General features: G+C 32.4%; 3 protein-coding genes across 3 annotated transcripts in view; 1 reads left to right on the forward strand and 2 right to left on the reverse strand.

Moving 5' to 3' along the window:
* Positions 1-1,137: 1,137 nt before the first annotated feature.
* On the reverse strand, positions 1,138-2,199 carry OSCP1 (Organic solute carrier partner 1). Its single transcript, XM_085186128.1, has 2 exons — positions 2,088-2,199; positions 1,138-1,958 (listed from the first exon to the last, which is right to left on the reverse strand). The coding sequence occupies exons 1-2, from the start codon at positions 2,197-2,199 to the stop codon at positions 1,138-1,140; spliced, it is 933 nt and encodes a 310-aa protein (XP_085042254.1).
* Positions 2,200-2,246: 47 nt separating this feature from the next.
* On the forward strand, positions 2,247-4,944 carry Smyd4-4 (SET and MYND domain containing, class 4, member 4). Its single transcript, XM_085186126.1, has 2 exons — positions 2,247-3,658; positions 3,995-4,944. Exons 1-2 carry the CDS (start codon positions 2,247-2,249, stop codon positions 4,380-4,382), a joined length of 1,800 nt encoding a protein of 599 aa, XP_085042252.1. The 3' UTR covers positions 4,383-4,944.
* Positions 4,934-24,382, reverse strand: part of LOC146538902 (uncharacterized) — a 36,163-nt gene continuing 16,714 nt past the window's right edge. The window contains exons 2-7 of the mRNA XM_085186127.1: positions 21,011-21,234; positions 19,180-19,333; positions 14,617-15,891; positions 12,770-13,956; positions 8,395-9,363; positions 4,934-6,446 (exon numbers count right to left, since the gene is read on the reverse strand). Coding sequence (XP_085042253.1) covers positions 5,051-6,446; positions 8,395-9,363; positions 12,770-13,956; positions 14,617-15,891; positions 19,180-19,333; positions 21,011-21,234 — 5,205 coding nt within the window. The 3' untranslated portion in view covers positions 4,934-5,050. The remainder of the gene's footprint in view (positions 6,447-8,394; positions 9,364-12,769; positions 13,957-14,616; positions 15,892-19,179; positions 19,334-21,010; positions 21,235-24,382) is intronic.

The raw sequence follows: 24,382 nt of genomic DNA on the forward strand, positions 1-24,382 counted from the left end.
TTAATACTGCAATATCTAATAGTGAATGAAATCATGGGAATTATGTTCAGTAGAGATGGAAGATCCGAGATGGATGTGGAAAGGCGTAATGCAGTGTTGTTTGTATCCGACGTTGTTATATGGCAGCGAAACGTGGGTATTACAGAAGAAGAATGAAAGAAAGATGAATGCCATGGAGATGCGATATCTCCGTAGGATATGCGGAGTCAGCTTAGTTGATCGAATGAAGAGATACACAGAATGGCAGGTACTAGCGAGGATGTCACGGTGAGAATAAAGAAGAACGTGCTCAGCTGGTTTGGGCACGTCGAACGAATGAGTAATGAAGGCATGACAAAAAAGATTTATGATGAAAAAGTGAGTGGTAAGAGAGGCGCTCCGCCCTTTCTGACTACCCCGCTAGGGATAAAGCGTAAAGCGGTGTTGTGTTGTTGTTGTTCAAATTATTTAATTGGACGGGTTTATAATAGAAATAAAATTTCGTTTTGTTTCCTAAATAATAATATATTGTAGTCTGTGGTTGGTGTTTGGTGATTTTGGTTCTTCCCCGGACCTATGGCGGATGAAGCTACTATCCTCCATATCCGGACTCCAATATTTAATTGATTTGTAATACTTCCAAATAAAAAAAATGCACAGTAAGATTTAGTATATACAGAAATTTCTACAGCGAATTAGTTACACATATCTGTTTTAAATATCTTCTATAACCACTGTATTCATGACATAGTAATACAGATAATTTATTATTTAAAGACGTTTCCTGCACCTATCCATACCAAGACTAGAAAGTAATATTTTAAATTTACTTAAAAGCTAAGAATTACTATTTGTTTACATACTTAATTAGTATAATTAGGTGACTAGATAAATAGTGGTGATTAGGTAATTTTAATGCAAATAAAATTTCCTTTTGGCTAATAAATATATTACATTGGAGTCTGTGGTAAAGTGCTAGGAGGCTATGGTCTGGTCTTTCCCGGTATTTATGCGACTTGTAATAAATAAAAAAGTGCACTTTAAAATTTCGCATTTCCCAGAAGCTTCTACTAGGGACGGTAAGTTAATTAAAATCAAACCTTCTTAAAACATTGTATCTTATCAACTGAATACAGAGTAATACAGGCAACAAAAAAGCTAATCACTTAAAGACGATTCCTGCATCATATCCAAAAGGTCTTCTTGTGGAGACTTCGGATAGTTTGCTACAAAAGTGAGATCGTCATTTTTGCTTGTATTTCTTACAAGGGCTGTGATATTTTCATATTTTATATCTTTATTAATTTTCAAAACTTTACTTTTTAATTTTTCATTCTCAAAATTAATCGGTAGCCGCAGTTCTACTTGATGTGTCTTAGATGATGATTTTTCAATGGATTCTACAATATAATTAATTTCATTCGTTTCTAGACAATAATTTTTGTAGTTATAATGTTTTTTATTACATTCATATTTATATATATTTTCTCCTAAATCTTTCAAGAATTTCGAGTTAATAGTGGAAGGTAGGCAAAATGTGCCATTTTTATTTTGCAAGCCTAGCCTCAGTAAAACTGAAATTTTAGTATGATATTCTGAAAACCAAATTATTAATGTGTTGCACAAACAGTTGTGATCTTCGTTTGTGAAATTACTTGCTAATAATTCGAATTTTTTTAATGCATTTTCGAAAAGTGTTTTTGTAAAATACTCTGGCATTAGAGAAGCTACGCAACGTAAATGTCGCCGGCTTATGTCAAATATATTTTGATTTGTTGCTACCGATAGCTGCCATTTGAATATCATTGTCATGAGGTCCCATAATTTTCCCATTGAATAATCATCTAGTTTCATAATGGATGTGGCTGAAATATCTTGTAGTAGTTGCTTTATAACAACATGGGTGGCGACTGGTTGAGGTATAAATAGCTCGTCCAATAGCTTGGGATGTAGTAACACAGCAACTATGTCTGTGAGGACTAAAAAAAAACACTTTTTATAGATATTTTAGGTGAATTCTTAAATTATTTGTGTTTGTTGATAATGTTTTTATAACTTTTTGTAATAATGTGCACACAATTATATTTGTTATTAAAAAAACATCTTACCCCTTTCAGATTTATCCAGAGGAATGTTCTGAGTTTTCAGCCTCTGATCAATGACATATATCATTTCACATCCTAAATTTACGACTATAAACGGTGTGGCAAAGTGAGACATATTTATTTGAAATTCTGTTTGATAATCAAGAATATAAATATAGCAAAATGAGTATTGATTCTTGCTATGAAGGTGTAATTGCTAAATTGACATCAGAAAATAGAATAAAGGATATTTCTTTTAAGTTATTATCACTAAAAACAGAACATGAACGTGTATTATTTGTATATAATATTTTAGAAGAACTTAATGCTTTCCCTTCTGTTAAAGAGGTTAAGAAAAGTGATGAGCAGTCTGTTTGTTACCGTAACTGTGGCAACCAATTCTTTACAAAATCTCAATTTCATAAGGCATGGCAGTACTATAACTTATCTCTTCTTTATGCTACAATCAATTCAGAAAACTTTTGCATTGCATTGTCCAATCGTTCAGCAGTTTTTTATGAGTTAGAAAAATACAATGAGTGTATAAAAGATATAGACACAGTTTTTTCACTGCCATATCCTAAAAAACTTCAACAAAAATTGAATAAAAGAAAATTGTCTTGTAATAATGCTTTATCTGAAAAAGAAACTATACCAAATAACATTAAAATAGAAGATATTTTAAAAATGAAAACACAAAAGGATCCCATTTTTATTGCTGCAAGCTCTAAGCTGGAAGTTATATACAGTGAAGAAATGGGTAGACATGTAGTAGCCAAAGAAAATATAAATGTGGGTGAAATTATTGTTGAAGAAGAACCTTTTTTAACCATATTGTTGAAAAATCAGCATTTAGTTGCATGTAGTTATTGTTTATCGAGATGTCTTAATCTTATGCCATGTGACACTTGCTGTTTTTGTTTATATTGCAGCAATGAATGTAAAGCAAAGGCTTGGAAAGAGTTTCATGAAACGGAATGTCCCTTAATGGCTACCTTATTTCAGATGAATTTTACAAAACTTGAGCTATTAGCGTTAAGAACTGTTATTAGAGCTCGTACTGATCATTTAAATTGGATTGATTTATTTAAAACAATAGAGGCCGCTGATGCTCTTAACAATACTGAATTCCATGGACAAGTGAAAGTTGGGGACAATTGGACGTATGATTCGAAATACTATGCATCTATTCATTCACTAGCCACAAATGCGGACAAGAGATCAATTTCAGATATTTTTCAGAAAGCGGTAACGGCAGCAGTGTTCTTGAGATTTTTAAAATGTGACACAAATTTTATGATACATGATTGTGAAGATCAACAGGATAGTGTTTTACAATGTGTTGCTCGGTTGTTATTAATACATGAAATGACAACTCCCATCAATATGCATTCTATTGCTTCTAACATGGAGGATGAAAGTGGCAAAAGTGTGGATGAAATAAATTTAGGATGTGCCCCATACGCATTTAGTAGTTTGCTAAATCATTCTTGTGCTCCAAATGTGACGAGATGCACGAAATTGGGGACTGGAAAGATGTTGGTGATTGCCTTGAGACCCATTAAAAAGGGAATGCAAATATTTGATAACTATGGGTAAGGTTATTTTTTAATACTTTAAACTTTAAGTAATAACTACTAACATAAACATTTTCATCAACTTTGCCTCCTTACCAGAGTGAAGAAAATGAAAATATTAAATATTTCATTTCCTTGAACTCCAACTGAATGCAAAACCAAGCATTCTTGTGCCCCTGCCTCACGACCACAACTAGCCTCAAAATAATAAAGTCTGACATGAATATATATGTATATTACAAATTGCAAAGGATAATTTGTACTTCATCTTATATCAGTAACATTAATGTTATTTCTGATCTACATTTTTAATTCAATATATCTTAACCAAAACGTAAATTAATATATTTATAGGTTTCATCATGCAGTAATGGACCGCATATCTCGCAACTACTCACTTAAAAGTCAATATAAATTTATTTGTGTTTGTGAGGCTTGCACAAACAATTGGCCTACATACATGGAACTAAACTTAAGAAAATCAACAAAAGTACCCAAAAACATTGTAGCAGCCAAAGAAAAATTATTACCCATGAAAGTAATAAATGAGTTGCAATATGGGAAAGTGGACACTGCACTTCATGTCTATCATAAACTTTGCAAACTTTGTGAAAGTTTAGAGGCATACACACCCTGTGTGGAACTCTGTGAATGCCAGGAGGCCTTGAAACAATGCCTATCTATCTTTGAGGGGCATGTTCCTTATGGTTCTGATTTAATGGTGGAAAATCATTTATTTTAAACAGACCCTTTCTTGTTATTGATTAAATATAGTTACTCTATATTTTATTGTTAAGCAATAATACCTATTAAGGGTCTAGCTGGTTAAGCTTGGGAAAGTTGCACTGGCTTCGAATGAATTGTTTTTAACTAATTATATTGTTTTGTCTGAAATAACAACACAACATATTTTTCTTCAATAGGGCTATAGAGGTAACATCCAGCTAGACCTTTTATATTGTATTCATTTTTTAAAATTTTATTTTTAGATGTTAACTTTAGAAATATTTTATCATGACAGAATATTCATATTTTTTTGTGCAGCAGCTTTATTGATTTAAATTAGTTATTAACATGTGTTACTTACTGTGCCTTACATATTTATTATATTGTAATTAGTTCTAATATATTACTTATAGTAATATTTACTTTTGTAATGTCTTTTTTTAAGTTGAAATTATTTATTTTTTATGTGTACTTGGACAATATAAAAATTTTATTTGTCTAATATTCATATATGTTAAAACTTGATATATAACATTTATTGTATTGTGGGTTAAGCAAATAAAAATATAACATTTTAACATTCTTTATTTGAAACATATCTTGTTATTGCCATTTCATGACAGTAGGAATGTAGTTCTATGAAAACTTTGTTCATTTGTACTTATAGTTAATTAAATTACTATTTTATAACAACATAAATATACATATTATAAATAATGACATTGTACTTGTGTTGATAGAATGTGCTTTCGAAAGCACAAAGTTTTGTATTTTATCCTCGTTCAAAATGATTATTCGGTTAGAAACGGAGGGTTTTATTGGGCTATATCTGCGCAAATAATCTATAGTACAAGTGACTTCGTTGTAAGTTAGTATTTCTCTCGGAAGATTCTGGAATATGGTGTACCCATCCCCACCATCACCTATGAAAACTGATGTCATTATTTTATACTGAAGATCGTCAGTAATGTCATTGAGTTCTGAACAAGTTATGCACATTCCTTTGGCAGTAACAATCCTAGAGCCTGGACTCTGAGATAAATCGTATACTACTTCAATACCAGAATACTGCAGAAACTGTCCAGGAGTGTCGATTTTTCTCCAATTTGCAACCGAATGTTCTAAAGCCTTCTTGAGAGTGGTACCATTCATTGTTATAATGCACAGACTATCCGAAAAAGGCATAACGGTGATCATATCTCCTTTGGTAATGTTAAAGGGATATCCAGGATGACTGATGGAACTTCTTATCCTGCCTCCTTGGACGATAGATATATTGATATCTGAATGTTCATTATAATTTTTCTTTGTGTAATTAATAATTGCATCATTAATAAAATTACCTAAATTACACTCTTTAAGGCGACACGAGTCTCCGTCTAGAAGCACTGACGAGCTTCCAACAATTTCGTTGTATATTTCATCTATGTCATTTCGGTAACTGTCAACTAATTGTAATACTTCTGGGTCTTCTGGTATTTTTGCATCTAATAACAAAGGGTCTCCATTATAATGAGTAATCTCACCTTGACTATTAAAAGTTAAGAAAAGTTTTCCTAAATATTTTGTATATGCATACGCTTGTACCACTAAAACTTTTCTACCAGACTTCTGTTCAACTACAGTTGGATAAGGGCCTTGACGGTATTCAGGAATTTCGTTCGTATTATTTTTGTTTGTCAGGAAGGTATTGGAATGGCCACCTATGACTAAATCTAAATCTTCAACATTTTCAGCAATATCCAAATCTTTATAATATCCAGAGTGGCCGAGAGCTATAAATATTTTAATACCTTTAATTTTTAACTTTTGGACCTCTCTCTTAATAGCAGTAATTTCATCTTCGTATTCGACATCATTTTTAGGTGCTAGAAATTTTGTATCCGGCGTTAAATATCCAATTATACCAATTTTGACGCCGTTTCTGTTAAGTATGATGGAATTGTGTAAATTGGGTTCCTTTTTAAGCCCCGGTACTTTATTTAATATTAGATTGGCGGTCACAGTGGGAATTGTGAGGCTCCTTATAAAAGGTATGAGTCCGTCGACATCCTCGTCGAACTCGTGATTTCCAAGTGACTGGAAGAAAAGTAAAATTAAAAATAGTTTAGAAATAATTTAAATTTTACAAATAACTATCATTGTCGTTATTAGTGATCGAGAAAACCTATCACGAAAAAAAGAATGAAAAATTTATTGCTTATAAATTTTGAGTAAGAGATTTTGATTTTAAGATTTTTAATATGCTTTTCAGTTTCAGTAAAGTGAAGTATGTGAATCCACTATCCATTTCGACGTATCCAAGGCAAGCTAATCACGACTCAACGAGGTGACGAAGTGGCATCGTTACTAAAATAGTTTTTTCATGGACAAAGGATTTTTAATAGCAGCAGACGAGTGACACGTTTAGAAAATAACCTGGTAAACACCATAAAAGGATGTCAGGTTGACATACTTTGGTTATGTGCCGGTTCGGTTCGGTTTAAATGTTGTTTTACATTTATATTATATCACGAATATGTCTGCGTACTTATTGGCAAAAATCGGTCAAGTGAGAGTCAAACTCGCCCGTCGAGGGTTCCGTGTCTATATAAAACGAACCACAAATATAAGTATGTATTGATTTTTTCCTATGATTACCTAAAAATTTCAATTTGTTTATTCATTTGTTTACCGTAAGTTCGTACCTCTTGCCAAATGCGACATAGTTTGATGAGAATGTATGGTATAGTGGTCATAGCGCTTCCAAGAGGCGAGGGTTCAAATTCCGCTACATTAAAATTTTTATACGTTTTTAAAACAGTATTTTTCTCTATAATTTTATCTAATATACACCATACTGTGGAGTATGTGTGTTTTTTTAAGTGTAAACACTTCAAAAATGTTAAAAATGTTTAATTAATAACATACTTCTAACAAGATTCTTTTTTTACTAAACAAAAAAGAACCTCAAGAAAGAACTCAACGCCGCTCTTTGCCTCGACAACACAGCGAAGAAATGAAAATATAAACGTAAATAAATTGTTTATTTCCTCGAGTGGGGATCGAACCCACAACCGTCGCGTTACAGTCACACCCTAGTGCCGCTGCGCCACGACGGCCATTATATTTCATAACATTACTATTTATTAAATTCGTTTATTTTTTGTCTGGTGGGACTAACAGATAGTGAGTGCCCTTAAAATAGGCGGCATTGGATTATATAGGTTTTCAATAGAGTTTTCTCTGCCTACTTTGCTGTAAGTTGAACATGCACGAGATTATAATAAAAATCTACGGTAAAATAACATACAAAATACCTACGATTATGTATCTTAATTATAGAATATACTTTAATTTTGATTCAATTCATAGATTAAATCATATTAATAGCAATAAAACGAAATGACACATTTTTCTTTCACTTTAATTTAAATTTAATTTTACAAAACCTTAACAAAAATAATACTTAATAATAATACTTACTTAATTATACTCTCTGTGATGAATGTCTTAGTTTATTACATTAACGATTTACAATATTTAAGAAATATTTATACACCTCAAATAACTTTAGATCCATCATTTGTCTTTGCTTATAACTTAGCTTTAAAACTACTTACTATAGGCTTAAGTATCTATAAATTTGATATATTAAAAATAGGAACAACGATTTTGACAATATATGAGAACACCCGTCGTTTTTTTGGCTTAAGATTGTCACTCTTCCTTCTATTTCTGGATAAATAGGACTGTGCTGTTTGATATATTGCATTGTACATGTTAGTTCGCTGTAATTTAAGACACGCGTGGGGAGTCCGTGGAGCATCGAGTATCCATCTCCACCATTTGATATGAACTGTGGCATCAGCACGTTATATTCTTCATTCTTATTTATTTCGCTATATATTGGGATGGAACAGTTCCAACACCTCACCTCGGCGCGAACTACCTTCGATCCAACCGGTCTTCTGACATCGTAAACCGTTTTAATACCAGACATTTGTAAGAATTCCCCGGGATAGTCCAAATCATTTAAATTTTCTATAGAATGTTCCAGCATTTGTAACAACATGCTTCCATTTACAGTGACTACGACAAGGTTCCCTTCAAATGGCATTACTCCTATTAAATCTCCTTTAGTTATAGATGTAGGCATATCTGCGTGTGCTATTGAAGATCTTATTCCACCTCCTTGAATAATTGCCATGGGTACATCTGTCCAATGGTCTTTGCCATCGTATTCTGAAGCATAATAATATACCATAGCATCAGTAATTAGATTACCCATATTACATTCATTATGCTGACAACTTAATCCATCTAACACCACGGTTGTGGTACCAATAACTTCTTCCGTGTAATTTAAAATCTCGGTACGGTAACGATCAACAATATTTAGCACATCAGGATCTTGGGGAGTATTTTTATCTAAAAGTATAGGAATTCCATCGGCACTGACTAGATCACCTTTATCGTTAAAAACCATATGTAATCTACCTAGATACTTAGTATAAGCGTAAGCCTGTACGACGGGCACTTGTTTACCTGATGCTTGGGTTACGTACGTGGGATAAGGTCCCAAGGATACTTCTGAATCTGGACTTGTGCCGTTCCAAAGAAAAGTATTAGAATGTCCTCCAATAACTAAATTTAAGCCTTCTACTTCCTTTGCTATTTGTAAATCTTTTAAATATCCTGAGTGACCTAGCCCAATAATGATATGAACGCCTTGATCTTTCAATTTTTTCACTTCCTCTTTAAGTGCTGTTATTTCATCAACGTATTCCACGTCGTTTTTCACGGCTAGCATTTTAGTTTCTGGTGTTAAATACCCCACTACTCCGATTGAGGTACCAGATATATTAAATATAACGGATTTCTTCAAATTTGTTTCTTTTTCTAGTTCGGGAACATGAGTCAAAATTAGATTGGCAGCCAACACAGGACAAGTGAGATTATTTATGAATGGGGTCAACCCGCCGACGCCTTGGTCAAACTCGTGATTTCCAAGTGACTGTAACAATAAAAGAAAATTATTGTCATTAATATATTTGGACTGTCATTCAAATACAATAAGGGTAAGTTGAGAGGCATGCGACGGAATAAAATAAAGAGGATATTTGAATTGTTCCTAACAAACATAAACTACACGTTTTCTTATTGCTAAAGCATATAATGAAGATGTTTTTAAAATATTAAAAAGGATTTAGTTACATACAAATATCCCCCTTATTAATATATTGTTACAATTAATCATAAAATTTTATTAAGTATGAGTATTAATGATGTTTGGAGAGAGCGTAAAATGTGGGTGGGTATGATAATATTAGGTAAAGTGAACAGATTTAGTACCAGATTAGAAATATAAATAAGGCTTTTAATATAATATTACAAACACAAAATTGTTATTAAAACACTTAAAAGTTAGGTAAGATAAGTACCTAAGTTCTTAAAGTAGCTACTCTAAACAGAACTACCATCATGGGATATGAAATTGACAGTATGAGGCTTTTATATTGTAATGTTGTTAATATTTTTTTTATCTGTATTTCGCTCATAGTAGAGATAGCGAAGGGAACCTGGGAACCTAGTGTTATAACACTTCCGTTTCCAAATTTTCGCTTAATTCATGAGGCATTGCGTGTTGAGTGGCGGAAGCTAACGCTTCGCTTTGCCTCACCAGAGCAAGGAAATGAAAATATTAAATATTTCAAACCCCGAGTGGAAATCAAACCCTGTACCGTCGCGTCTACAGACGCAAGCTTGTGCCTCTAAATAAATAATTTATTTATTTCTGTATGTCTAATCTATTTATCTCCCTATGTCTAATCAAAGTCCAGTTAAAATATGTTCTTTTAAGTAGTATAGCATAACGTAAGTATTGCCTAAGTATCTTTGTTAAGTAATTTGTAATTTCGTTGAGAGGTTGTAAAGGATTGGAATTATAAACAAATATTTACAAATGTAAGTATTTTGAAAAAAAAAAATGTTTTTTCCCATTTTTTCAATACGATTAACCATAAATTAAAATGATATGTTATTACTATAACACTAATTTTAAACCCACATACTGTGTTAAGTTCAAGTAAGCAAAGTAGTCCATATATTTTAGCTATATTAGAAGGAGAAAAAGTTAAAAATGATTTTTTTTTTATCATGATTATGAAATGAATATCATGTTAATGAAAATGTTAAGAATGATGAATGATAAAAAGGAACATTTTAAACATGTATGCATATGCATGATATAAATAATTAAAACGAAGTACTTGCGTTATCTTAATACATTATAGTACAATTCAGTACAAAAATGTAAATTTGGTCACGTGCTAATTATTCTAATTAAAAATTAAAATAAATTTCAAATCAATTAACGTCTAATCTATATTATATATCTATAGAGCAGGTACTCTATACAATCCCGTAAAAATAAAGTTATACAGTTAATATTGTAAAGCTATAATAACTGAAAAAACTTAAGTTATTAGTAAAATAAAAGGAAACATAATAAACTTGAAAATTAAACAGATACATGTTTGACAATAGTCAATAGAATGCTTAGATATTGTTTATTTTAGCTTCACACTGTATTCCGCTCATAGCAATGTTACAAGAGCAAAGAAATGAAGGTATAATAAATAATAATTCATTGCCCCCCCCACCGCAGTGGGACTAAAACCCATAATCTATCGCGTTTACTGACTGTAAACTTATAAATTAAAATAAAATCTCATAATTACTAAAGTTTTATCAACAATAGTACATTGTTTTCCAAATCAAAATACTTCATTGAATTAGGTAACAAGCACTTTTGTTGTCAGTCGACGGTCAGCTGGTCAGGTCGTTTTCATTATTAACGCCGGCGTCACATGGCGTACTTCCCGTATGTCTATTAAATGGATTGTCAGATCGAGGGCAGGTTTTAGAGGATTATATTTCACAAATTATATTAGAAAATATATAAATAATAATTATTATTAATATATACTATAACTATTTGAGGCCAGTGCCTCTAGAACTCGGTGGATAGTGGGGAGCGGAGTGTCTTAACACTGGACTTCCTTTGCCTACGTCTGCTTGCACGCACCAGACTTACGGGATACCGCGTGAAGATGCTAAAAACGCTTATTTTAAACTATATAATCAATTAGCGTTCCACTGGCATTCAAATAATTCGTTGTTAAATAAATATCAACTAACCGTTGACTAACGTCCGAACGTGGCAGTTGAAAAGGAATAAAAAGAAAGAACAGTTTTTTTTTTATTTTTTTTTTTATATGGAATAGGCTTGCGTTTGACCGCATCAAGTTTGTTGGATTTTATTAATTAACATATTTTGTATATACTTTAGCTTCATAAACTAATATAATTTCTTAGAAATAACCAATAATATAATAACATAGAAGGATTAGAAGTTAATAAGAAGTCATTCTAATCTTCAGGTAAATAATGTTGATATTTCTTCTTTCATAAGTTATACATTATTATAAATAACTAATAATAATTTCTAGGACGGTTACTGGTAATGGTAGTACTAAGCAGCACTATCATCTTAACATTTAAGTATTCTATACGATTCCACCGACTCAATATAAAGTTGGGAACTAAATTTAATTTGCATATAATAGTTTAAAAATAATGACAATTAAATCTGGGATTATTTATTGGAAATTTTAGATTAAACCTAAACAGAGTTAAATTGTATAATACCTATTCTAAAAAAACTATATAAAAAAACTAAAATACCTATAAGACTGGGTGTTACTGGGAGGCCTTGTTTCATGGTAATCGTAATTTAGTTAATGTAAAATTTACGATATCAGTTCACACGGAAATCTTTATAGGAATTATTTTCGAGTAATACTAAAGTGAAGATGTTTTCATGTTGGGGGGGGTTTTTCATATTTTCAAATTTTTAAATAAGATTTACTTATTAGTAGAATTTAGTGAAAAAACGCAAGCGTTGTCGACTTTACATTATAAACTTTCTTTTGTGTAAAGGGTGTAAGAGGGTTCAGTGTTAATTTTTTATTAAAAAAAACTGAGACGGGCACCTGACTTTGCCCAGCCAGCTAGCATTTCTATAAGTACGATATTTTTAGAAGTACACTATTAATACTGAATTATATCAACTAAGATTAGTATTCTTAGTTTGAGAAATTGCATTTCAGATTATACATTTTTAGAATCTATAAAGATATTTCGAGAATTTTGTAAAATTAACTAAATAACACTATAACACATATAATAAGTAAAACTTTAGAAATAATTCTATTAGTGGCATCATTTGAAGACGATTTGTTGTGAATTATAATTCTACCCTCGACAGCTGGGTGCACGGGACTAGTTCGGTTCATATAATCTACTGTACATGATAATTCATTGTAATTCAAATTAGTTGAAAGTAAACCATTAAATATTGAAAATCCATCACCGCCCATTGAAAGAAATGCATTTGTTAATATGTAATAAGTTTCAGATATGTTGACTGGCGAATATGAAGGAATTTGACATTTTCCACATAGCACTTGAACATTTAAAACTCTATGTCCTGGTTGCTTCTTGAAATCATATTCCACTTTTAATCCTGACATTTGTAAAAATTGCCCAGGTGCTCGTACTACATTATATCCTGCTACGGAATGTTCTAGCATTTTCCAGATATTTGACCCGTTGATTTTAATCTTCACAATGTTACCATCAAACGGCATAACAGTAAATAAATCTCCCTTAGAGACATTAAATCGTTGATCTACATGTGCGATGGATGCTCGAATGCCTCCACCTTGAACGACCGCCACGGGGGCGTCCGTCCAGCCATCACCTTTGTACTCGGAAGCATATTTATCTACAATGGCATCTGTTATTAAGTTTCCCATATTACATTCTCGTAAACGGCACGACAGACCATCTAGAACCACAGAAGACATTCCAACTACTACATCCGATATTTTTATAATATTTTTACGGTATCTATCAACAACTGCGAGTACTTCAGGATCTTGTGGTATGGAATTATTTAATAATATTGGATTTCCTTTATATTTTATTAGTTCACCTTCGGAATTAAAAACAAGATGTAGTTTTCCTAAATATTTAGTATACGCATAAGCTTGCACCACTGGCACGAGTCTACCTGATGAAGGCTGTTTAACTAAAGTAGGATAAGGCCCTTGTATTGTTTCTGCATCGGGAGCTGTGCCATTCCATAAGAATGTATTTGTATGACCACCAATGACGAGATCGATATCCTCAACTTTTTCTGCTATTTCTAAATCTTTTGTAAATCCTGAATGTCCTAAGGCTATGAATATTTTGACGCCTTCATTCTTCAATTTTTTGACTTCCTTATTTAATGCAATTACTTCTTCAATGTAAACAACCTTATTTTTGACGGCCAAAATTTGTGTGTCGGGGGTGAGGTACCCAATTACGCCTACTTTAACACCGTTTATGTTGAATATAACTGAATTCATCAAATTGTGTTCTGCTTGTAAGTCTGGTTCTTTTGTGAGAAGGAGATTAGCTGCCAGAATTGGGCACGTCAAATTTCTTATAAAAGGTGTGAGGCCAGAAATACCATTATCAAATTCATGGTTTCCCAAGGACTGCAACAAATTAGAATAAGGAAAGTTAGTACTTATTATATACATATTTATATTTAATCCATTAATAATTATTGTTTATTGCATGTGTTAATATAAGAGTATCATTGTAAGAATCTTTGGAAAACCTTGTACAAATAAAATTAAGTCAGTGTTCACCAAAATTAAATTGTTTTGTAATATATAAAATAATATAAAAATAATTATATAGAGTTACAGAGATAACAACATGCATCCATCTACGACCTGCAGAGTTTTAATATAATATACAAATAATCCTAAGAATAATTTAGATTTATGTATAAACCACCGCTAAATATAGACAAAAATAGCATTTACATAAAGTATATTTACAAAATGTTAGTATATATTGATACAAATGATGGTTAATAAAAGCCAACATAAATGATACTTACAATAAAACGTGTAATATAGTCTTATTCACTTCCTTAATATTGGTATTTACTTCGAAAACAAATCGCAACGGAAAATATTCGGGAAAAGCGATTAAAATAAAATCAAACATTTTTATAGTGTTTTAATTATTTATAAAATTGCCAATAATTATACAATAAAGAATCGTAATATAGTTAGAGTTAGGACTAATATCGTTGGACTGAGAGCAATAGCAGAATCTGGAGCTGATTCCTGGTTTAAAAGTACTATGCGTTCAGCTATTTCAGGGTACACTGGACTTCTTCTTTCTATATAATCAGCAACACATGTTATCACATCATACTCGAGCTCCTCTTTTGGTAAATCGGCCAATATAGAATTGCCATGACTACCGCGAGCTAAGGAAGAAGGCATTATTATTTTATATTCTCTCCAATCATCAATAGAAAAGAATTGTGGAACCAAGCAGTCCCAACACCGCACGACAGCGTTGATTAATCTGGAATTAGGATCTTTAGCCAAGTCAAATGTTGCTCTGATACCTGAAAATTGCAGAAACTGACTTGAACCTCCATTCCGTTTATAATCAGAGACAGAGTACTCTAAGATGTGGTTAAGTATAGTCCCATTCATACTAACAGTCACTAAGACATCGTTCTCTGGTATAATAGAAAGTAAATCTGATGTGCTGATCGGGTTATTATTTGGTAAGATTTTTCCTGCAAATGCACCTCCATTTATAATAGCGATAGGAGCATCAGTCCATTGGTCACCTTCAAATTTTGAAGCATAATGAAAAACTATGGAATCTAACACTAAATTACCAAAATTACATTCCTCTAAGCCACATGTTTCCCCGTCAAGGGTCACAACTGTGTTACCAACTGCTGCATTTGAAGAAGCTATGTTGACTGCTGATTCTTTGATTATTCCGAGAATTTGAGAATCTTGGGGTATAGATTCATCAAGAAGTAATTGATCGACTTGATAACTGATGATGTCTCCATTATCATTAAATACAGCCAATATTTTGCCAAAATATTTATTATACGCATGTGACTGTATTATGGGTATTTGTTTGCCTGTTCTTTGTTGTATTACAAATGGTTTTGTTTCTTCCTCAAAGTCAGGTTCTGCATTTGAGCCATTGGAAAAGAAGATATTTTTATGGCCACTAATTACAAGATCGACACCATCAACTTCCGAAGCAATTTCGATATCTTTTCCTTTATCAGAGTTACCTAAAGCGATTATAATTTTAACGTTTTGCAATTTAAGTTTTTGTACTTCCTCTTGTACTGCTATTACTTCATCGATATATTCTATATCGCCTATGATATCCAAAATGTCTGATTTTGGAGTAAGAAAACCAACTATACCGATTTTAATGCCTTGTATTTCTTTAATAATAGATTTTTGTATCTTCTGCTTAGCAATTTCAGAATTTATAACAATATTGCTAGCTAAGATCATCGTTCCTATATTTTCGACGAAAGGTGTAAGATTTGAATGCCCTTTAATAAGGTCGTCGTTTGCGAAATTCTGAAAAAATAAAGTATAAAATATAATAAAAAAATATGTTAAAGACATAGTAAAAAGTAGTATAGAGAGTTAGTAGAATATAATATAAGTGTTGTTAAATTTGTGAAATTATTAATATAAAAGTTCGAAAAGACGTGGAAAGACAGATTGTTAGTTTGTTAGTTATGTGCTTTTATTACAACGTTAGGAATCTAAATAATCAGAACATGAATATGGATTATCATTTCCTTTTTTTTCTCTTTCACGCTGTATCCAGATCTGAGGCACATTTCCGCGAATTCTGATGGCATTTCGGGATGAGTGGGGGAACTCAACGCCACTTGACACCAGAGCGGAAAAAAATTAAATATAAAATATTTTATTTCCTCAAATGGTTGTGGGAATCGAACCCACAACCTGTCACGTTTATATTCAAACGCTTGTGCCCTTGCGCCACGACTGGCCTCATCATCATTTCATGTATGATAAAAATAGAGTATTCTTTATTTAAATTAAGTTATTTTATTATAATTTTTTGTAAAGAAAAAGTCTTATATAAACTGAAAACCAACAAATGACTGACGAAAAGACATACACAAAAGAACATGAAACATACCAATGACTTAATTAATTTCTAATAGTTAATGTTAGTGAACGCCACCTAGTGTTAGTTGTTAGTTAGTTTAGTACTCTTAAAAATCATAATATAAATATAACTTACGTTTACCTCTGTAAATCAATTGATCTTGTTGTGTTCATACGATTCTTCGCTTAGTTATTAACTTTAATATAGGGCATAAATATTACGATATAGATGCTACTTGAATTGTTTTATAAATAATATTTATTTTTCAGCAAGCATAGTAGGGTAGGCAGAGGGAATCTACAGTTAAGACTCTCTGTTCCCACTTTCCGCCGAATTTATGAGGGATTCCGTTAAATTTATAACAAAAAAGTGGCTATCGTCTTGTTAAATATTTTTTCTCGCTTCCCAAGTACCTATATAATATTTCTACATTGGCAGTGTGTAGAATGTCAAGCTTAACGAAATTATTCAGACATTAAATTCTTTCAGCTTAAGCTACCCTACAAAATGCGGGATTCTATATCCCGGGATTTTGTATCCCGCATTTTGTGGGATAAGACCCGGTTTTTTTTATGTTGTACTAGAGTGGATAAAAAAATATTTTCTTATTATTTTAGGACTAGCGGACCCGGACGCGGCTACGCCTGCTTGAAATATAAGAATATAATTTGTATAGAAATATAATTTCAATTTAGATGAAATGCTAAAAGTGACTATTATATTTATTTTCATAAGGATGGATATCAAAATGACGCGGTAACGAACGCGGTCGCATAGCGACGACGGTTGTTATTAACATGGAAGAATAAATTGCATGTCAAATTAGAAAGTATTTTAATTTATTAGTACATATGTGTAATGTAATATTATATAGCCTATATCACTTCTGAAGAATGCCGCTTTCATACAAAACAAAAACATAGTAAATCGGACCAGTAGATCCGGAGATCTTAGCGTTCAAACAAACAAACAAACAAACTCTTCCGCTTTATTATATTAGTATAGATATAACATGTTCGGGCAAAGGACAATCACAAGTGTGTTGAAGCAACGACATCACCTAGAAATATTGGTAGGGTATACCTATGTAAATATATGTGAATGTAGCCACCCTTACTTCCCACCACCCTATCTTACTTCCCAAATAAAGGAAACAGATATATAAAGTGTCACGCCACATTATGTAAGCGGACGTGACGTGACAATTATTGATTTTCCACAGTACATAACGCTCTATGTACATAGTATGTAATATTAAATATAACTTCGCAGCGCTGTCACCGATAGAAAATATCACTATGAAAATGCCTCGCCATTTTGTTGATTGACTTATTCCAGCTTTGTGTTCCGGCTTTATTAGTTCTGAACTGTTTTCAGCATCATTGCAGCATTGCATTCCAGTCCGTGTATAATCTTTGATAATCAAAAAGGGAAGTCAAAGGATAGTATTTCCACTCAATAATATGAGATTTATGAGCATGAAATTCTCGATATTGAAATGGAAGATTAGAAATGAAAATAGACGTCGAGAAGCGTATTAGAATTAGCCTGTATGTTTTTTTTATTTCACAAATCCAATTCATCCCTGTGTTTGTATACGTCGTCTAATGAAGAAGGAAATTTCTTCATTTGACTACTTATTATATATAATTTATTCCAATATATAATTTATTAATAAATTCATTATTTATGCAACTGAAGCAAATTAAAATTAATGACATGAACTATTCGGTCGACGTAAATATTCACGTGACAAAAATTTCAATGGACGTTTCAGAGCGAACTGAATGTTTTCAAACTAAATATTTATATTAAAATTATTCATCTACAGGTTTATTTTGAAATATTTCTATATGAATACCGATTCTAGTGCATTTGAACGTAGCAGCAAACAGAGAGTATTGGTAGATATATATAGGTACGGCTGTGGTATGGTGGTGGTGGTGGTGGTGGTGGGTGGTGTTCAGGTTTGTCAACACGCCACATCTTAGCATGTATAATATGGACGTTTCTCATTGTCTAGGCTATGCATCAAGCGACAAACGAGGCGTTATCAGACAACAGTGTAGCGTCAACACAATTATTGGACACTAATACTGGATTTGCGTTAAGCATGCGAATGGTCATATCCCGTTGATTGCCATATCGTCGGCTTAGAGTAAACATGATATTCCGTTCTTTTGTATTTCCGTTGTGTACATTTTTATACAATTCGAAAATGTAAAAATATACATAAAATTTATTTTAACCTTTATTTATTTTATATAGAAAAGAATATAACTTTATTTTTGAAATTGTGAAAACTTGATACATATATCTATACTTATGGTTTTCTAAAGATGTTTTTTGTCTGTCTTGGTCATTTGTTTTAATAATAATTGGTTTCCACTCTAAGCAGACGATATATTAATATAATTCTTACTAATAGTACGGTGTTGTTCTTAGATGGAAAATCTAAATTAATCCACTATTAACATTTATATAAGTAGTGCAATTATACTAATTTATAACATAATACAAATTCTTCTATATTATTTTGTGAAGTTAAAAATAACTACTTAAATGACCAGAATCCGAGTAAACTCAGCTCTTTAATATACCTACGTGCAAATAAACGAATATTGAAAACAAATCAATAGACCAAAAGCTTAAACAAAACATAATGATAGCAATTACATTGATATAACGTGTAATAGTTGAAAAATAGCAGTATAGGTACTTACAACAGCATCTGGCTGTAAGGCATTAAGAAATTCGGCGGCAATTTTCCATTTGTATATGGTGAACCAGGCGGTACCAGTGTACGTGTCTCCAGCATTCAGGTACAGGACGGGTGGACCCTCACCAGCGGCCGCTGCTCTTCTTGCCTCCTTCACACTGAAATTTAAAGAAGGAAATTGTTTAAAAGACATAGTTTTACTATGTTTCCATATATACTGGGGAATATACTCTTTATATAAAGAAAATAAAAAGTAACCTTGTTTTCAAGATCTAACAATTTCCTATGACAACTTTTTTTTTATTAGCTGTATCCCGCATATATCACCTTGCTATAAGCAGAGGGAACTTGGAAACCTGGTGCTAATACACTCTGCTCCCATTAATAACACTCCACTCTGGTAACGAGACAGAATTTGGTGGAAGGTGGGAAACGGATTCTCCTAACACTAGATTCCCTCTGCCTATCCTGTGTGCGGGATACAGCGTGAAGCTGATTCATATATCTCCGTATTAGCAATATATGGTACAAATCTCAGTACTATCAAAGGCAATATGATATTTAAGCAAATAGTATAATGTTTGCGGTCTACTACTGCGTAGCGAAGCGTCCACCATGGAGATACTCAGTTTACAAGCTTTCAGTGAGCTTATGAATATATTCTATAATATATGATATAACACTTATGTATAGTATATAACTAGCGGCCCGCCCACGGCTTCGCCTGCTTGAACTACGTTATTATTAATTTCTGTCTCCATGAGTACCTACGTCCTATAAGTGACGTCCATGCAAAATTTGAGACTCCTAGCACTTGTAGTAACAAAGTTTCATATAAACTTTTAACCTCAAAAACAACCCCTTAGAAGTCGAATTTTACAAATGCCCATCTTAGCGGGCACATACGTCCTGTAAGTAACTCTTATGCAAAATTTGAGATTCCTAGCACTTGTAGTTTCTGAGATTTCGTGATGAGTGAGTGACTTTTCGATTTTATATATATAGATAATTTACTTTATATGTTGTTGTATATATATATATATATATATATATATATATATATATATATATACCACAACACCACACACTATATATATATATATATATAGTTATCGAAAAGAAGAGAAATAACTTGCTTTTATATTTTTTTCTCTATATTATTTCCAGATTCTACAAATATAAGTACATACATAATATTTATTAAGTACGAGTATACCTACCTACAACTTACTTAAGTAAATAAATATCGTTTTATTTGTGCTCTTTAATAAATTATGAATATATGTATGTATGTAAATGATTGAATTTATCATTGCATCTTTTTGCTGTTTTTATTCCTGCATTGCGTCCAGTACAATGTTTAATAAATATTAAACATCTCGTATAATGAATTTGAATCCACGACTAAGTACTGTCTATACTATATCTATTGATTATGTTTAATAATTTGTAGGTATATTAAAAGGTCGGTGAGACAGTTGTATGACATTTATAGCTCTGGTTTCTGGGATCAATCAACACTCGGGGGAATGATTAAATTTAAATTATTTTCATTTCACCGCTCTGGTAGATAAATCGCGGTGTAAAGTTCCGCCACTCAACACGAAAATGTCTCAGAAAATTGGTAGAAAGTGGAAAAAAACGGTTCCCTCTGTCTACTCCGCTATAAGCGTGAAGTTCTATTTTTTTATTTTGCAATTTCACGCTTTATCCCGCACATAGAATGGTAGGTAGAGGGAACCTGTGAACCTACTGTTAAGACGCTCCGTTCCCATTAAAACTTCCGATCACTACTTTTCGTGGAATTCCAAGACATCAACAAAACCTGTACTTACACGTAAGCAACTCTTGGGAATCCCCCGTAGCATTTGCCAGCTTCCCTATCAGCGACGGTGCAAGCCCCACTCAGCTGTGATGTCTGTTCAAACCTCGCGTGCATGTCATTGTTATGTAATATCAACAATTCGAAGTTATTTTCTTGGATTTCTGGCGATTTGACAATACTGCTTGAAGAAAACGCTACTACAGCTAGCACCGTCGTTATTTGAGGTAGACGAGTCTGGAAAAATATTAAGATTTTTATTATTTTTGAAAGAATATCTTGTTAAATAAATATATGTATGAATTGTTCATTTAATTTAATTTTGATTTTTAACGTGACGTTTGTGGGTTCCATCCCCACTCGAGGAAGTGGAATATTAATTTACGTTTATATTTCCATTTCTTCGCTCTGGTGTCGTGGCAAAGCGCGACGTTGAGTTCTGCCACTCAACACGCAATGCCTCCAGAATTCGGCAGAAAGTAGTAGTAGGGAACGGAGTGTCTTAACACTAAGTCCCCTCTGCCTACTCTGTGTGCAGCGTGAAGCTGATTTAATTTAATTTTAATTTATTATGATATATATTCAATTTGTAAGTTCGAATACCACGTGAGGGAATATTTAAACTTATTTTTCCTTTATGTATAAAAAAGGTATATGTAAAAGCTCTACAATGGCCCTATTTGCCTAGAAATGTATAGGATTCCGCCATTAAATACGGAATCTCTTTAAATAGACCGAAATTACAAAATATAATGAGTGACACACTATAATTCTTCAGCTTCACGCTGTATCCCGCAAAAAGCAGGCAGAGTGAACCTGGTGTTGAGACATTCCGTTCCTCACTTTCCACCACTCCTTCTTCAGATGGTAAAAGATAGTCCAGAAATTCCAGATATTTAACCTATGACCTTATCAGATTTTATATGCATTTACTGAGAACTCTACAATGATAGTTATGTCACGACAGTATCGGAAGGTAATCTAATATCCGTTGAATGATCCCCCCCTTGGTTATCTAATAGAAGTGCATGTGATTTGTTTTCTTCCATGTGTGAGTCATACATTTGTATGTGTCAGTCAACTTTATGAAAATAGTTATCTATACATGCTTTTAGATATTATTTTTATTGTATTGTCCATAATTATAGGCTTCTAGGGCAAAGGGAATGTAAAGTTAAATTACTCACTCTCCGACCAAGTGTTAGTGGTATTGCATCATGAGAGGGAAGTAAATTTATAGTTATTTAGGCTTTAACTGTAGTATAGCTACTATTATTATATTAATAAGACAGAATTTAGCTATATTGTATTACTTCATAGATGTCTTATATTTAACTGTGAACGAAAAATGTATTCAAAAAAGGAATATTTATTTATATTTATGTTAAAATATGAGTATCACATAAAAAGTAATAAAAGTAAAAGTATAAAGAATAATGATAATGATTTTGTTCTAAACACATTATATTGCTTAGAATAACATTATTATCATTTTAAACATTAAATAGATTTACTACTTATTTAATATATTGGTTACGTTTGTATTTCCATTTCTTCGCTCTGGTGTCGAGGCAAAGCGCGGCGTTGAGTTCTGCCACTAAACACGCAATGCCTCTAAAATTCGGCAGAAAGTGGGGAACGGAGTGTCATAACACTAGGTCCCCTCTGCCTATCCTGCTGTGTGCACGATACAGTGTGAAGCTGATTTTGATTTTATTTAACAAAGTTACTAACTGCAGCATCGTTTATGAAATGTAAATGAGTCCCAAAAACCGGCAAAAGCCGGCGCGAATCGGTAACAATAACAACATAGCAAAAAAGCCTCGTTCACTGAACCCCAACGTCGGAAGGATGACTGCAGATGGCTGCACGTACCCTCCCCTACCTACACTTCCAAGAAACTCATTAACTGTTTGAGAGTAAATAAAAAATATAAAGAAAGTGCATCACAAGCGTAGCGTGTTCCTATTCAGGAGTATCGGCTCGCTAATGGCGTCTTCGTAATTTTATTGAGAAAACTTTTTAACTGCTCTGGGTGCACTCTCAGGGACGGTGGAGATTGAGTTTTTTACTTTGAATGAATTTGGATTGTGTATTTACTTTTTCTCTAGATATAAAATATTTACATAAATATAATTATTTACTACTGGTCTTTGATAGGAATGTTGAAAGTGGATGGGTAAAAATCTTATTCCGCCATTTTCTTTTTTATTTAGCTCACCCCGTTTGTTTCCGCCATTTTCTTTTTTAAAAATTTTAATGACTTGATATAAGATATTTGTTAAGAACAGAGAATTCAAAAATGGAATGCATTTATTAATATTTTAGTTATATATACATAGTGTATCAAAAAAAAAAAGTGTACATTTTTTTTAAAAGATATTAATCTCTTACTATTCTTTACAATAAAAACGAGGTAGTAGTATACATAGGTTTTGATAATATGAAAGGGAAGAAAAATTATATATAGTACCAGTAAGTAGGCGGTAGTATTTCTCACTTATCTCTTTCTAGATATACCTACCTACTTTTAACTTCATTTTACAATTTCATACACTACTGCGGTATGAAAAATGACGTGTGGAGCATTGCGTTGGTTCTTTATTTTTAAAAAAAGAATCCTTTTAACGAAATAATTTAATTATGAAATATATTCTTAATTAAGCTATAAGTATATTTTTGTATTTGGTGTCAAAATTATGTTAAAGTAATAATCATTATGCCAATATTTTCTTTTCTTTTTTTTAGCTCCACGCTGTATCCCACATTTAGCTGGGTAGGCGGCAGGAACCTAGCAACTTAGGATTAAGGCACTCCGGTCCCATTAAAATACTTCCGTTCCCTATTTTCAGCCGAATTTTGGAGGCAGAGCTAAACATCGCACTATGTCTCGCCACCAGAGTATTTCATTTCCGCGAGTGGAAATCGAACCCGGTCACGTCTCGTCTCGTCTTGTCACGTTTACAGTAGCTCTGCACCACCAATAAGGAATCAAGTTGAATTAGATAATATCTCAATATACGAATATCACTTTTAAATAGTGTATGATAATTTAGTTACTAACTTACATTAAATATGCTATTTATACTCATTATAATATCTCAATGCAAAGGGCGGCGTTAAGTTCTGCCACTCAACACGCAATGCCTCCAGGATTCGACAGAAAGTGGGGAATGAAATGTCTTAACACTAGCGCGAAGCTGATTTATTTTTTTATAATATCTCAATGAAAAAAACTGTAAATCATACTTGATGGGAGAGTTCAAGGTGGCAAAAGTTATAGTAGAATCGTAAAATGATATCAAAATTTTCACAAATAAGCGCTTGAAAAAATATAATTTATATGTCCTTGAAAATACTTTAGTTAGAAAGGTATTTAAACTAA

This window comes from Heliconius melpomene, chromosome 5, assembly GCF_056956725.1.
Source record: "Heliconius melpomene rosina isolate 202511_hmr_F chromosome 5, ASM5695672v1, whole genome shotgun sequence".
Lineage (NCBI taxonomy): Eukaryota > Metazoa > Arthropoda > Insecta > Lepidoptera > Nymphalidae > Heliconius > Heliconius melpomene.

Excerpts from the sequence above, each read along its gene's own strand:
- OSCP1 (XM_085186128.1), bottom strand. The coding sequence starts at position 2,199 with ATGTCTCACTTTGCCACACCGTTTATAGTCGTAAATTTAGGATGTGAA. Across the intron at positions 1,959-2,087 it reads TCTGGATAAATCTGAAAGGG|TCCTCACAGACATAGTTGCT; the intron begins GTAAGATGTTTT and ends GTTTTTTTTTAG.
- Smyd4-4 (XM_085186126.1), top strand. The coding sequence starts at position 2,247 with ATGAGTATTGATTCTTGCTATGAAGGTGTAATTGCTAAATTGACATCA. Across the intron at positions 3,659-3,994 it reads CAAATATTTGATAACTATGG|GTTTCATCATGCAGTAATGG; the intron begins GTAAGGTTATTT and ends ATATATTTATAG.